The following is a 16037-nucleotide window of genomic DNA, read 5'->3' on the forward strand; positions in this document are numbered from 1 at the left end:
TAGTTACATAGGTGCAAAAACTTCAGATTACTGACAGTTGTAAGACCAAGACACAAAGCAGGATTACCAGGAACTGTGCAACTGGAAATAAGGTGAAATCTCATTTTACTACAGCTTTGGCTTGAACTCGCCAGAAAGAAGCTTCTTAAGCATTTCAGAATTTCTTCCTTCTGGTGGGGAAGGCCATCTGTCATGATCTGAGGAAAACAATACAATGGACTTAGTTGATGGAGGAAGTGGGCATTTTATTTTTGTGTGCTCCCATTGCCCAACTTCAGTCACTTGAAGGGCATTATTTTTAGCCCATTTCTTACCTGGTATTTCTATGGTATTGCGATATAAACTTTGGCCACCATCTACAACCACGGTTATCCCAGTTATGTAAGAAGCAGCTGGAGACAGCAGAAAACACACTACAGGAGAGATCTAATAAAAAGAATGACAATTTTAATCCTTCTTAAACTTCTGCCAATTGCTTGTGTCCAAGATGATTCTGAAAACTGACACAGGCAAGACGCAGCTATGTTTTCTTCCCAGTAATGAAAGCCACAACAATACTAAAACCACATTTCCAGCTACAAACATCAGGAACATAACAGTTCAACAACTGTAAGCTTTCTAGTACTTTTAAGATACACTTTTTTCCCATATTCATTCTTTCGGTCCTCTCTGCTAGAAGAATGAAATATTAGAATATGAAATGCTAGAATATGAAATATTTTAGCTGTAAGAGGCATCTAAATTAAATTTTGGTGTAACTGTGACTACTGAGTAAGTCTCTTGGATGACACTACTACACGCTATTACAAGCTTTTTCCTTTCTTCATACTCTACCACAGTTCAAAATTAAGTCTTTACTGTTCTCCCTAGAACAAAGTGGTGTAAAAACAGAGACACAGAAATAGGAACATCACAAATATTCTGAAATACATTACCTCCTCAGGAACAGCTGATCTCTTGGCAGGAACCTTTGGTATGCTCCTTAACCACATCACTGCACCTTGTTCTCCATAGTTGGCAACAGCAGTTTCTGAAAATACTATTCCCTATATTAAAACAAAACAAAGTTAAGTTCTCTTTCATATGTTCAAGTTGTGATTGTTGGAAAATTTTAAAGTTATTGGGATTTTCTGTGGGACTAACCATCTAAACAGCACCTGAATGCAAGTTTTTAAATTGGATGAAACAGTATAGTTTGTAAATGAAAAACATAATTTAACTGATAGCCATATGTCTATTCAAGCAGAATAATTCAGATTACTCCAATTCTTCACTGTCACTCCAACAACTATGAAGAGTATAAAGACTGAAAGACTTTTGAAATAACAAGCATTTCAAATAAGCTTGCAACAGAAAACTACAAAACCCCAAGAACAAGTTCTTAACTTTTATTTTTTTATTGGTAATCTGCAAGAATACTAGATTGACTTTACTGTGAATTATGGAAGCAGCCATATTTTGCAGTCACATTTCGGACTCTCTCTACTTAACTGCTACAGAAGAAGCAAAAGGAGACCTTCCTGGCTCCGATGATTACACAGTCCAGCTTAGACTCAAGAGGGAAGATGAAGGCTACAGCAATAGGAACATAAGGCTACACAGATGAGTTCTGACAGAACATCTTGGACTCAAATTTATATAAGATAACACAGTTTTAATTCATTTGTGAAGAATATTTCTCTTCTAAGATGTGTGAGATGTGAGCAACTGTGGTTTGGCAAAGGTAACAGAAATATATAAAGTATCACCCTAACTAGACCATTTTTTGCCACCAGCACGGTAACACAGTTGGAGGAAAACCAAAACAAAACACTGAAATGTTTGCCTGTCAAAAGTCTCACTTGACACATGCTATAATTAGTATGATTCATTAGGTAATTAGCATGCCTTAAAAATAAACACACATAATAATGGTGTCCTAATTACTTATTTCCTAAAGACTTGATAAATCAGAAAACAGACAGGAAAAACAAGCCAGTAGACCTTAATATTTAACAAGCCTCCAGATGAATTGGGCCTCAAAGAGGCTACCTAAGAGCCGTTACCTGAGAGAACATTACGCGTTTCCCATTAAGCATTCTATGGTATGCCAAAAGAAACCAAACCAGGTGTTTTAGCACAGGATGTCTGTATATCCTGTTACGTTTATTTCACAGACGGTAGGAAGATCTTCCTAGAAAGATCTGACATTTAGTGTACTGTGAAATAAATTCGGAATGTAGAAGTAGTTGGACAAAGTTTACCTTCTTCCTTTTGTTTTCAAGAAAGTAAATCTGCAAAGTAAATCACCTCAAACTTCAAAGCTAGGGCCTCTATATAACCGCTGTTTCTGCAGCACTGTGCACTACAAAAATATATCTGGTCTTTCTATAAGATTATTTAAAACAATTGCTACATGCTACCTACTTCCTTAGAAACACATCGGGCATATTTTAGATGACCTGTGTAGTGGTTTTCTGTCTGCATATACTTGATAAGAGAAAATAAATAAATATCAGAACACACATCTGATTTCTTTAAGAGAAGGTCCACTCCAAACACAGTCTTTTTATGACTAAAACTGACCTAACTTGACATGCAGAAGCCAAAGTAAAAGAAGTTCTGAGAATCTCTGAATGTATTGCATAATAACTTTGGAAATACAGGAGGAAGCCACAATCATACGTGAACCTCATACAGAAAAAGTTTTGTGAACTCAGATGTAACATAATCACTACTGAAACACAATCAGTAATTTTATGTCAGGATTCTGTAAAACAGGTCACCAGCTCCTCACAGGTATCTTTTCATTAAGCTAGAGAGGCAAACAGAGTGTCAGTTCAAAGTAGAAGCAATTTTACCCCACGTCTCTGACTTGTCATCCAAACAATATAAAATGCTCTCAAAGGACCTGAGGAACATAGATGAGAGAATTAAAAACACATAAATAAATATACACAAACAGTTGGAGGCTCTAGCTTTTAAAATCCCTTTCAGTCTGAAAGCTTTAACCATAAATATGCGTGGTGGCTAAGTGTAATCATATCATTTGCGGTTACTTACAGGAGCAACACTGTTGATTCTTACTCCGCTGTGGGCCCATTCTAAAGCTAACGTCTTGGTTAGGTTATTCACTGCAGCTCTTGCAGCTCCTGAGTGCCTATTGAGAAAAGAAAGCAAAAGAAGCATCTCCTCCTTCAGCTAACAGTGCCCAATGTTAATCCCACTAAAGTCTCACTCGGGTCAGAACATTGTCCTATGACTGGACCAGCCACCCAAGATGCAGAGGGATTTTCTAGTTCATAAACTGTGAAGCTGTGGTCAAGTTTAAATGAGATCACAGAATCATCTAGGTTGGAAGAGACCTCCAGTTACATAGTTATGCTATAATTTCCTTAAACACGTGCCAGTTCAGCAGGAATTTAATTTGAAAGTAGCCTTGCCTATCCATCCACATTTATATACAATTTTATTTGGGAAATTTTGTTCAACTGTTATTCAGAATTAGTTATTTTATTTCTTGGTTCAACTCGCAAATATTCTAACAGTCTATTCTAACAATCACAGTGACAATTCATCCAGATTTATCAAGAGCAGAGAAACTCTAACAACTGTAGCTTCAGCACCACCCTGTGGATCTCCACATTTATTTTGTATAAGCTAAGCAAGAACAAGCTAATGAAAAAATATCATCCTGTTCCTTGAAAATTTGAGATTTTGAAAACTTTCAACCCTGAATCAGGACAAAGAAAAATAATGTAGCACTTGTTCAAATTATGTATATATTTTTATACTTTCTTCAGTAGAAATTCAAAGTTTAAATACATAACTTCAGAAAAGAAGCTCAGATTTTTTCTGCTTAGGAAACTGTCAAAGTACAGCATTTTGCCAACTTCAAATTCTACTTTGAAACAACCCATTTTCTGAAAATTATTTTTCTTTCAACAAATTGGAACTTTTTGGCATAAAAGCTTCAACCAGAAGGCTCTGGCTCACATTCATTTTGAAGGTAAAAAAAAAAAAAAAAAAAAAAAAAGAACAAATACGGTAAACATATGCCTATGGAGTGGATGCTGTATTTTAGTGCAGACAGCTGTGATAATTTTTTGTCAGTATAAAAGAACTGTAAACATTGCATTTTTTATACCTTCTCCCAGTCAAGAAAGTAGCAGAGGAAATAGAACTGCATCACAGACTTTCTCCAAGAAGGATAGCTACAAAGTGGCAGTAAAGAGGAAAACAGGAAAAGTAGGTGCTATGTGGCCTGAAGGACAAAACCCAAACTTGGTAACATGCTAGGTATGTTCCTCTTACTCCCCATCCAACTCCTGTAACTAATTATGCCATCAAAACTTGTGAACTGACAGTAGAAGAAGAAAACAGGTGCCAAGTTCTTGCAAACCCACTAGCAATTTGGAGAGGGAACAAGCAAAGGTTATATTTCAGTGCAACTAGTCCCACCAACATCCCCTTCCCAGTGAAAGCTTTGCTAGCAACTCTTGCTTCATAGTTTCTTACAAAGTAGCTGACAGAGACCAGAGATGTCCTTCACTCTTGAGGTCTCTACTGGATTAATAAAAAGACCCTTGCACGTACAGCTAGGTATCACGATTGCTCTCCCTTGACATTAACTAGTGTATTTCTACACCCAGCTGCTGCCCATTGCACACCTTTCCAATATAAAGTATTTAGGAGTAATTAATAGTTCTAGGGGAAGAATATAGGAAAATGCAAAAAAAAAAAAAAAAGAAATATATATATATATATATTTATGTATATTACGACATTCCAGGAAACCCAATTGTCACGGCAGCAGTAATGTTGACAATGACTCCTCCATGCTTCTGCATCCAGGCATTGTACACTGTATGAAGGAGGAAGATAACCTATAAATATCAGAGGAAATGCACACAAATGAACTTGCCAACTGGAAGCCAAATAAGTCCAACTTCGATTATCCTACAGGCTTCCAGTGCAGGTTTAGATAACAACCTCTCCACCTGATCAGCAAGACAGCATGTGCGGTCTCGGCCAGCGTTTGGCGAGAACCTTTTGCGGAAATCAAGATCTTGTGCCTTCCACGTAAATTATTTTCATTTCCACTTTCCTAATGCTATCCGAGAATCACAGATCGTACTTAAAATTTAACTTTAAATTTACACTCCTGACGGGAGTGAAGTCTCCTCCTGTGTTACTAACTATAGTCCACCGAAGTTAAATGGTTTTCCCATATACCTGTAAGTGGTTATCCAAGCCAACTGATGCCCCAAACATGGTCTTAACCTGAAGAATGTTCCTCTACTAAGCGTGTACGTGTCTAAGCATATGTTTATTTAAAGGCACAAATATAATGTACAGTTTCATGTAAAGCTCTGGATGACATTCGTGAAAACAATCACTGTATTTTCCTTCACAAGCACGTCAAAAAAAAAGGTAGGGAAACTACATTTTTTGTCTTCTGTTATTGCTGTAAAAAAACAACCAACCAACCAAACAAACAAAAACATTCATAATGTTCAGTCCTCACCTGCTTTGCAGCAATAGAAAGTCCCTGTCAGATTTGTTTCTATGACAGCATTCCAGCCTTTTGCGCTGATGGCTTCAGAAGGACTCACGAATTGGCCCCCTCCGTTATTCACCAGGAAGTCAATCTTCCCATGCAGACTCAGTGTAGACTTCACCAGAGCTTCTACCTAAAACAATATGTTTTTGAAGTGTGGCAGAGTGCAGATTAAGCTATATACCCAGTTTCCTTTCCATACATTTTCTCTCTCATATCCTTTCCCACACGTAAGGAGGAGGTACCAGACTCAGAAAAGCTCGAAGACGTGGTACGACAGGTTTAGTCAGGATTTAGGATTTTTTGGATTGGTCTTTATCTGTGTTTACTTAGGAAATCTTTGTGGTATACTGCAGGTGCTGCACTGAAAGAAGAAGGGATCTTTGCTGCTGAAGGTTTGTAAAACCAAACACAAAAGCCTGCTATTTAAGACCTACTGACATTTTCTACAAGTGCAGGGGCATTCACATCAGATGTTGGAAGAATTCCATGTAAGATAGCTATGGATTTTCTTTCATCTGACCCATATACCCAAGTGTTTTTGAATAGAAAATGCAAGTAAACATGTGAAACTAACTTTCTAATTCAGAAGTTTTGAATATTCACTAAAGCTCTGACATATGAGTTAGCAACAGCCAACCATCAGAGCAAGAAACTTAGTTCGTTACCAAACAGAACATGAACTCTAGGAAGTGCTGGAAGTGATGTAAGTTTTCTTCTTCAGCAAAAGGAAGGTGAATATGTGACTAAGCAGATACTTTATAAACAGGATGAATACTTTGGATTAAGAGCACTGTCTGGCACTGTTTACCTTTGGGTACTCTAGGAAGGTATTAATAGCAAATATCAATAGACATTTTATTCACTTACTCAAGGAGCTGTCAGTGCAGAGGAGGGGTGTCTTAATTTCATATGGGAGAAAGATATTTGAGATGCTAAACCTCGCTCTAATAGTGACCTAATCTAAGCTACAGGCTGTAAGTTCAGCCTTGTGCATTGTTTTCTGTTTTGGAAGTACAGCAGCATCCTCACACGCTCACACTAAACATAGGAGAACTCCCAGTGGGGAATGTATTCTAATGCTTTCAAGGTTTTTGCACATACCAAAGTAGATGTATTTACAAAATAGTGATCAGGCATCTAGAACAGACACTTAACAATGTAATATTTACCTCAAGAAATAGGACGAGGGTTTCCTGTGTTTGCAATAGCTATCACAACCAGAAACCACGGATCAGTTACTCCTACCCAAGCATATGTAAAGATTTAATCTAGTATCTGTGGTCACAGAAAACAAAGAAAAAAAAAACAACCAACCAACCAAAAAACAGCAACAACAACAATAATAATGAACAATTCTGTTTTCTGAAAGACAGCAAAAGCTGGCAGGCTTTCCAGTCACTGCTCAGATGCTTCCATCTGAAGCAATCTTCACAATGTTGAAGAGAAAGTATTGCTCGCAGTGCTTCTCCCAATTACAGTAAACATGGTGACAGCAGCCACCAGCAGAGTGAGAAAGAGGATCTGGTAGAACACATTTAAATCACAGTGAGAACTAAAGATGATAGCTTTCATTCCGAAGTAATCAAAACCCACACAGAAAGAACTTCATAAAAAAGATACTAGACTCTCCTTGGAAGCAGAGAGGAACTCCAGAAGGTTTAGCTAACAGTTTAGGACATACTTTTGAAAAAAAAGTGGAAAGAACAAATTCAGGCACTTCAGACATAACCAGAAAACTGGAGCTCTTCAATATGGGCCTTTTTTTTGCGTGGCTGCAATTCCAAAACACTATGTAATAGCATGCTCTCCCAGATTACTGGGATGACAGTGCTCGCTGACACCAAGAGAAAAAGGGCAAATGTCCACATACGTTCAAGGGACCTCTGAGTGGTATTAGAACTCAAGAGGTAAATTGCCTGCTATTTCTAGTCCTCAGCTAGCTCTTCAGTAGGTATTCTTGCACAGTGAAAACAGGCATTTCTGTGTTATTGCTGTGTAATTTTAAAGTAAGACAACAGGAATCTCTTATCCACAACTCCCCGCCAAGCTGTACTCTTCCACTACAGGCTTCACACAGGCATTAAGTATTTATATACCAACTGAGCCTGTGCTAAGCCATAATGTTTACTGCAAAAGAAAAGCTACTAGCGAACTCAGACAGAAGGTAAAGTGCTAAATAGTACTGTATTGAGTCCTCCCCAAGGATTCTTACTTGTCAGGTGTCCAAATGATAGGTTTTAGCCTCAGGGTCTGCTCCAGCAGCAGTTGCCGATGGAGCTCAGTGTGGAAAGGGGAAACTGTGCAGAGAATTTTGAAATGCTGTTTTCAAGAAGTGCAGTGGCCTGTCAGAACTACTAAGTTTTATCTTCCACTTACCTAGTTATGTCTTCTACTTGCCTAGACATGGGTTAAAGAAATATTTGTCCACAGCATGTAGTACAAATGCTTTCAGAAGGAAAAAAAATCCTCAAGTCTTTCTTATGCCCATTGACAAACATGCTGTAGCTCAACATTTAAGACATGCAAACATATGCCTCCCCTTCCCAATACCCAAAGATATTAAAAAAAAAAAAAAAGCTCTTTCATAACAGAAAAAGGACAGGGTCTTTCTCCCCTGCTCTGGCCACATTGAGGCACTGGAGTTAATTCATTAGATTCTGGGTTTTTGCAAAAAGTCTTGATTTGAGACGAAACACACATACACGCAGTTGTCTGGCCTGTATATCAGCAAGAGCTACCTGACCTGCTCCTGTAGTATCCAACACATTATGTGTGGCAGTGCTGGAAAATATTCAAATAATTAAAATCACTACAGCTGCACAATTGCTAAGTAGAAATATTGGTCACTAAATAAGCCCCAGACCACAGGATAAGGGGCAGGTGCACAATCACTGCTTCAGGATAAAGCCACCTGAAGACAGAACACAGAAACCTCAGGTGCACCCAAAACCGGCATCCCAAAACTATTTACTCCTCCATATATAAAAAACAAAACAGGTTTGTTATCCTTTACAAAACAGTCAATGGAAAACTAGCCAAAAGAAGCAGCAGACTCTTTTGACTGAAATAAGTCTGGCAGGTTATACCAGTGGCTGAAAATCCTCTACCAAGCAAGATTATTTTTTGCATATTAACTGAAAAGTAAGCTTTGCTAGAAAGATGGAGGGCCTCTGAGGATGAAGATTAAGAGACTTTAAAATGCACATTCATTAAGCTATCCCCAGGATATCTGCCAGCAAGCTTCTCCAGCAATTAATTCAGTGCACCTTCTTAGGGTCTTCCCAAGCCAGAAAGAGCTCTAACGGCCATATTGCACTACTTGATGAGAGATGAACCTTCTCATGTTTGAATTTCACTGATCCAAACTACAGCACACAAGAGGAATGAGCTGTGCTGTCTTCAAAGTTACTTTGAGGAGGCACAAACAAACAAAAAAAAAGAGCAAAAAATCAAAGGGGGATAGGGAGAAAGTATGATGGGACAGAAAAAGGCTCATGGGTTGACATAAGGTTGATTTAATTAAAGGGAAAAGAAAGAGAAAAAATAATAATAAAAAAAAAAAAAGCAAAGGCCACATGGAAGCAAAGAGAGAGATAAAACAATTAGTCTCTACTTCCCATCAACAAGCGATGTTTGGCCCTGTCCTGGGAAGCAGGGCTGCAATACGCATAGTGGCTGTTTGGGAGGACAGACATCTTCACAAGAGGCCCCCCTTTCTCACCTTTTATTGCTGCATGTGACACCATATGGAATACGGAATATCCCTTTGGTTGGTTTAGGTTGGCTGCCCTGGTGATGTTCCCTACTCACCTCTTGCCCACCCCCAGCCTGCTGGCTTTTGGGGAGCTCTGGAGAGTCTTGCTCTCTCCAGAGAGAGCAACGCTGTGCCAGCACTGCTCAGCAACAGACAAAACAGCGGTGCAATAGCAGTGCTGTTCTAGCTATAAGTGCAGAGCACAGCCCTATAGGGGCTACTGTGGATGTGTTTTTAAGAACTTTTTTAAATGTTTTTAAGAACTTTCACTAGCCGAAGATACCTGACAGAGGGTTCTGAGATATAGTATGAAAGAGTTCTAAGAAAGTTCTGGTGTATCTGTAAATGATTAGAGCTTAAAACTAAATGGAAGACAACAACTCCGTGACGAAACTTCTAGATAACAGAAGAGACACCAAGTTTCTCCAAGTGCTAGTGTGGCTAGCTGTACTATAAGATAATGCCTAAGCATTTCACACAGCACTACAAGCAAGGCTTTAACAGCACCTTCAAAATAGGCTTTGAAAACTTTTAAAGCTGCTAAGGCTGTTTTGACAAATCTATATTTTTTAAATGTGAAACAAAGAAGGAATGGCAGTTTGGTAGAGATTGCCTCATTATACCATCCCAGTCCTCTAGTTTACACAACATTGCAGTCACCACTATCTCACTTTTAAGTTGATGCAAAAATAAGATTCACCTGCAGAAAATTAAGCATGCCAGACTACTCTCTGCAAGCACAGTGACATGAAAGAACACTTTCATGAAAGAACCTCTTTTCTTTCATGTAGCTTTAATCATGTAAGTTGCCCTCTGACATCTGTCATAAACTATTAGATCATGCTGCTGATGCTGGTAAATACAAACCTAAAATCCACTAGTAGGTGAAGTGACATATTGCGCAGCCTCAGGGTTCTTCTCCTTTAGGAAAAAAACTCTCAGTATATCAGTATAAATATTTTATGTCGTGAGTTGTCCCATGAAGGAAGAATTTTTATTTTTATTTTGTTCATGCTTTTATATTAGGATACTTCCAGAATTTACATAGCTACTGAAGGTCATTAATATTTCTTTAAGTTTTGCTAGATTTTAACAGAGGCTTTGAAAGGTTAAGAAAAAAAGTAGAAATTAATTACTGGAATGTTTTATAGCAGTCTTAAGTTAGAAGTCCAGTGTCAGGTTGGACTTCAAAATGTTTACACAGAAAAAAATTAGAAGATGAATGCAGACTTAGAATGGAGAACATGGATGGAGTACTTCTGCTCTTCATCTTCCAATTTTTGTGAGAAAAATCTCAACTGTAATAGTAATAAGAATTGAGAGCAAAAGTTTTGCATAGCTCAAATTGTAACCAAAATTTGAAACATGGCTAGGAAAAAAGTGTCTGACAACGCAGGGATCATCTCAATAACTTAACTTGTGTCACCTCACAAGTATTGAGATTCCATGCTCTGACTTCCTGTTTGACGATGCAAGTCTGAAGGTCTCCATCTTCACAAGTAACCACCCCCTTACCGGTGTCACAAAAATGTGACACAGAACCACATTATGTAGGCTCCAGCTCCAGCTCAGCCCTAGAACATAAAAGCTCCAAAGCCTGCTTCTCTTAGAAATATTTGAAATAAGTAGGTAGGTGCAGTCAGAAAAATATTTGCATTTACAAATGCTTTCTTGCTTACGTTGCTAACAAATGGTCATTCCCTGCAAATATGCAGCTTTATCTAGATCAATTTAATAGATTTTTACTGCACCTAGAGTACTCCTGAGAGGGCCAGAGATGAATTTGGAGGTCTGAGAATTTATATACGTGATATATTTTTGACATATTAAACCCCAGAACAAGATCACTAGTCGTTACCTCCTCTTCTTTCCGGATATTGCACTGCAAGGGAGTCACTTTGGCAGGGCTCACAGAAGAAAATGCATTATTCAGTTCTTCTGCAGCGGCTTTTAATCGGTCAAATTTACGAGAGGCAATAACAACACTGCAACCTGCAGAGACAAAATGAAAAATCCTTCAGCTAGCAGTCAAAACTGCAGTTACCCTAGTTAATAACATCACGGAGACATCTTGTAGGATGTGCATTTCTTTGTCACTGGCTGGAAAATACAACAAAGAAGTTCTAGCAAGAGAGAGAGAAATGACTGATGTCAGGTGCTTCTTAGCAACAAGATCCCACTGTGCCAGGAAAAGAGCAATCAAAAAAAGCAACGAAAAGGTTCACTCTCCTTCCTGCAGAAAGGGAGACAGCCTGTGAGTTGCAGAGTCAGCAAAGTAGCTTTCAGACATGACTTCTGCGGCTTCTGCTCAAGGCTGCCTCATCGATTACGTGATTTAAAGATGTTTTAGCTAGTCTTGATTACAAAAAAAACATTTGCTCCTAAAACCACAAAAATAATCTCACTGTAACTCTGGCTGTAATTTTAACTAGTAGTGAGCAAATGTAATACTCTGCTTTTTAACCCTACAGAGCCTGAAATAAAGGATGATATCGTTGCAAGATTAACTCTTATCTGCAGACAGCAGGAACAGAGGCTTCTCCATGGCACTTGCACATGCTTTATAATCCTAGCTCAGAAAGGAGAGAAAAATACTAGTCAGGAGCTCAAGCCTTCTGCTTGTGTCAGCATTTGAATGCTGAAGGACTCGTTCTACAGAGAGAAGCAATGCAGGTGCCAAATTAACAGTAAGCACTTGCACTGCAGTGTCATCTCCTTTGTCACCAGAGGACTCAGGACAGCTCTAAGTCTTCGGTGATTGCTACTACACAGACTGAAAGAGATCACTGTAGATTAAACCCTAGTACAAATCCACTAGACATGCAATTTCATACTATGCATGAGCAAATTACTAGCTTGCCACTGCCAAGTAGGCAGGTAGGGAGGTCTTGCTCTCACTTCCCCCCATCATAATCCTCGTATCCCAACAGAAGCCATCCTTTCCTCACACCAGCTCTAGTGCTCATCTGCTTAAACATAAATTAATTCAACACAGTAAACCAGCCAAAAAAATGTTAACATTTTGCCAGGTGCCTTTTTTTCTTTTGTTGCTATTTTACTGAGTGGAATTTGGCCTCTCATGTGATCAAACAAACACCAGAATCAACTCAAAATAACTCGTGGGAGTAAAGAGCAGCAAGCTGTTCATTTGGCTCAGGCTCTCTTGTGAAACTATACATCAAATTAAATTAAAAGTAAAAAAAAATGAAAGAAGGAGCCAAACTTATAGAAGGAAGCGCTGCAACTATATATCCCTAGGAATGAGGTTTCCAATTTCGATCGTTGGCCATCTTAAAATAACACAGGTAAAGATGTTAGCCTCTGAAGTCTCCTAATTTTTTAGATTAAGGACTCGGTCACTTGCACAATAACCTGACTAACCCTACAGTAGAGTTCATAAAATGACACACAATCACCAATTAACACAAAACACCGATTCTCTGTAGCACAGTGTCATTTATCAACTTAAGTGCTTATTAATACACACACTGAAGAATAAAGTCCAGTAGGAGACTATCTTTGCTAGATATGCTGATGTGCTAGATATGCTAAATATGAGCAGGGAGATCCTAACTAGTGGGGAAGACCTGGCACCTACAGCACAAACTGATACTGCTTCACTGAAGTCCTTACTTTTCTTCACAAAGAATGACCAGACCTTTCCTGATAGGGCTGAGGGGAGAAGGGGCAGACATGGTTCCAGACAAATGGTTTAAATCTCTCCAGAAGGCTTCGAAGAAGATTGGTTATAAAAATAAGCAATGTGCATTGTGACCAGCATTATCTGTCATTGCTCCTACAAGCATTCTCTGTCCAACCAGCCTCCCCTCCAAAAAAATACAGCCTGAAGTACAAGGTATAAATGGATATAGTTCCCGGTCATCATCTTGTAGGAACAGCCAGCAAGTCTGCAGATGAAGGTTACGTTTGACAGATTTAAGCCACAGATCCTTCTCCATTTTCTCAACGTGCTTACTAGCGATTTGCGGCCTTGTTCTCTACTTAGGATGTCATAGAGAGACATTTTTGTTATTTGCATTTGGCTTGAGAAAAAATAACGCTGATCAAGTTAAGAACAGTTTTAAGGTAACTGGGTAACACTGATGAACAGTGTGACGATGATGCTTAAAAAAGCACCTTTTTAAGGCAGCAGCTAAGTACACCTTAAAAAAAAAAAGTTTTGCTCCTCAGTAACCCAAAGGCAGCAGAACTAGCCCTTATTTCAGCTCCACAGAACAAGTGGAAAGCTGGACAACAAGGGCCAGGAGAAGAAGAGATGCCTCCCAGCATAAAGTCTTAACAAAGTTCTTTTCTATGCAGTGCTACAGCACAGTGCACATTTAAACAACGCAACGCACCCAACATGGTGGGGCACAACACTTGGCGTTATTTATCCTAACCATGTTTATCTAACATTACCCGAAACCAGTCAGATGCCAATGAACCCTGACATTTATGTTGAAAGCTGCAGAAAAGGTGGTGCAAGGTAGATTACTGAGATGTTTCTACAGAGTCTGCCTTTTCCTCCAGATTTCATCACTTACCTTTAACCGGCATTGAAAGAAACCCTACAAAGTTCATGCTGAAGTACAATACTTTAACTTCAAGACTGCTTTGTCACAAGCACTGACAAAGCCATTTCTCCGAGCTTAACATGGGGACAACAGTTCAAAAGCCCACTCAACTTCAGCAGCAGCAGCAAGACATTCAGTTCAACTCAGTTCAACAGCATTAAGAAGAAAACTAACTTTAGAGGGGGCATGAGAGAAGCTATCTGGGCGTAACACACCTTCGCTTCGCTGTATTTAAAACAGCACCATCGCACCAAGTGTCAGCAGGGCAAAAGAGCCCCAGACCGCCCCCTTCTCAGAGCACTAGTCCGGCATGCCCAGCACTTACCTGTTCCCTTGCTCCCTCTGGGTCCCCATTTCCACCCCTTAAAAACCCAGCTGCCCCCTCAAACGCACACCACTCACAGAACCCCACAAACCCACTCAGCGACCGCCAAGACCCCCGAACGCCCCGAGCACCCCTGACCGGCTCCCGCTATCCCTCAAGGTCCCCCTTTCCCTTCCACCACCACCACCACCCCGACCCCACCGTCCGTCCACCTCACCCCCTCCCCGCGCCCACCTAAGGACAGCAGGTCGGCGGCGATAGCCTTGCCGATGCCGGTGCCGCCGCCGGTGACTATGGCCACCCGCCCGTTGAACAGCCCCGCCGCCAGCAGCCCCCGCGCCGCCGCCATTTTCCCCCCCCCCTCCCCTTCTCCCGGCCGCCGCCACCGCTCCGCCCCATGCCGCGCCCCGGGACCGGGGCTGAGCGGCGGGGAAGGGCGGCGGGCAGCGGCTCTCCCGGGGCCCCGAGGAGCTCCCCCTGGCCGCACGGAGCGGCAGCGGGGCCCCGCGGGCGGAGCCGGCAGGTAAGACGGCCGCGGGTTTGCCCGCGGGGAGCTGGGGGGGGGGGGTGGCGGAGGGGGCACCATTTTCCAGGGACGCGTCCCTAACAGAGCCATCTTGGGCCGAGGGGCCTCGGAGGTGGATCCGCGCTTGGGATCGCCCTCGGTGAGCTCGGCGGGGGGTGAGGAGTGTGAGCGCCGTGAGGATCTTCCCCAGCATCTCCCCTGTCCTCTGCAGTGGAAGGGGTGTTCGGGAGCATCTCTCTGCGGCTGGTACTGCCGTTACTGCCTTAGGGGAGATGGCTAAGGGGAGAAGAGAGTGAGGGGGAAAAAGGATGCGGGTCAGCCAAGTGGGAGAGTCCCTGTGTCCGTTTTGGCTTTCTCCTTTGTTAGCTGGAGTTATTTACTTTTCCCAACGCATGTTTCAAGTTTCAACACTTTAAATCAAAGGAAACTGTAAGATAGCATCCTCATCCTGAAGCTCAGTGTGTGTCAAAGGAAGCTCTGTTCCCTGCCTGTAGCGTGGGGAAGGGGAGGCACGGAGTTCACCTGTGTCCAGGCTCATTCAGCAAAGGGGGACAAGGCAGAAACAGACTTCTGTGCGCTGACTTAGACCCGTGAGGCAACCATTAGACAAAGTCGCCTTCCAGATGGGTTAATGTTGGCAGAGCACTTTGATTTTTTTAAAGCACCGCGTTACTTACTGGAGGCAAGACGTGCAATGCTGTGGCTGACGCCGCAAGAAATACTTTCCCCACTTTTAATCATCATGAGACTCCACAGATCCCCATGAGTTATCTCTGGCTGCCCTACATATTTTAGGCAGGCTGCATCAGAGAGATCTTTAATTAATCCCAGGGAGAAGCACTCGTCTGTGCTAGTGAACTAGATCTTCCTATTCTAACCTGCCCACCATCCCGGCTGAGCCACAGGCCGCCCAGTAAAATCCGTCTGGCCTCTCTGTTTGCATTTTTTGCTTGTTAGATTTCCTGGAGAGCCCTATCAAATGATTTTTTTTCTTCCCTATTGAGATAAGTTTCTTGTTTTCTGCAAGCTTTTGGAATTTCTCAATAGCCATAAATAAGAGGCTTAACACATTCGGTGAGGTTGTGTGAGTGATGGGCGGGAGGATAAAGGGGAAAGGCATAAAGATCGGAGAGTAAGGAGGCAAGGAAAGGAGACATCCATTCCTTGGCCTGAATGGAGGGTAGCCCCTTCTGCTACAAAACCCATCCACAAAGAACTGAGCCGAGATAACCAATTTTCACAGATATTTTCAGCAAGGCAGTGCCTTCTAGTCAGTGTTGTGGGGGTTGTCTTTGAAACAAGGATTGAGTGGATCT

General features: G+C 41.1%; 2 protein-coding genes across 2 annotated transcripts in view; one reads left to right on the forward strand and one right to left on the reverse strand.

Annotated features, from left to right (window-relative positions):
• On the reverse strand, window positions 1-14587 carry PECR (peroxisomal trans-2-enoyl-CoA reductase). The gene is made up of 8 exons (XM_066999023.1): window positions 14430-14587; window positions 11155-11288; window positions 5507-5672; window positions 4762-4843; window positions 3043-3139; window positions 936-1046; window positions 315-426; window positions 1-197 (listed from the first exon to the last, which is right to left on the reverse strand). The coding sequence occupies exons 1-8, from the start codon at window positions 14542-14544 to the stop codon at window positions 109-111; spliced, it is 906 nt and encodes a 301-aa protein (XP_066855124.1). The 5' UTR covers window positions 14545-14587; the 3' UTR covers window positions 1-108.
• The window catches only part of TMEM169 (transmembrane protein 169), a 15854-nt gene continuing 14398 nt past the window's right edge, over window positions 14582-16037 (forward strand). The window contains exon 1 of the mRNA XM_066999024.1: window positions 14582-14718. The gene's annotated coding sequence lies outside the window, so the exon portion shown is untranslated. The remainder of the gene's footprint in view (window positions 14719-16037) is intronic.

Source organism: Anser cygnoides, chromosome 6, assembly GCF_040182565.1.
Source record: "Anser cygnoides isolate HZ-2024a breed goose chromosome 6, Taihu_goose_T2T_genome, whole genome shotgun sequence".
Classification (NCBI taxonomy): domain Eukaryota; kingdom Metazoa; phylum Chordata; class Aves; order Anseriformes; family Anatidae; genus Anser; species Anser cygnoides.

What these genes read in the sequence shown, in the direction of transcription:
- PECR (XM_066999023.1), bottom strand. Translation starts at nt 14,544, where the DNA reads ATGGCGGCGGCGCGGGGGCTGCTGGCGGCGGGGCTGTTCAACGGGCGG. An exon ending in CGCCGACCTGCTGTCCTTAG is followed by an intron (nt 11,289 to 14,429) that starts GTGGGCGCGGGG and finishes TTGTCTCTGCAG; the next exon opens with GTTGCAGTGTTGTTATTGCC. An exon ending in ATATCCGGAAAGAAGAGGAG is followed by an intron (nt 5,673 to 11,154) that starts GTAACGACTAGT and finishes ATATTGTTTTAG; the next exon opens with GTAGAAGCTCTGGTGAAGTC.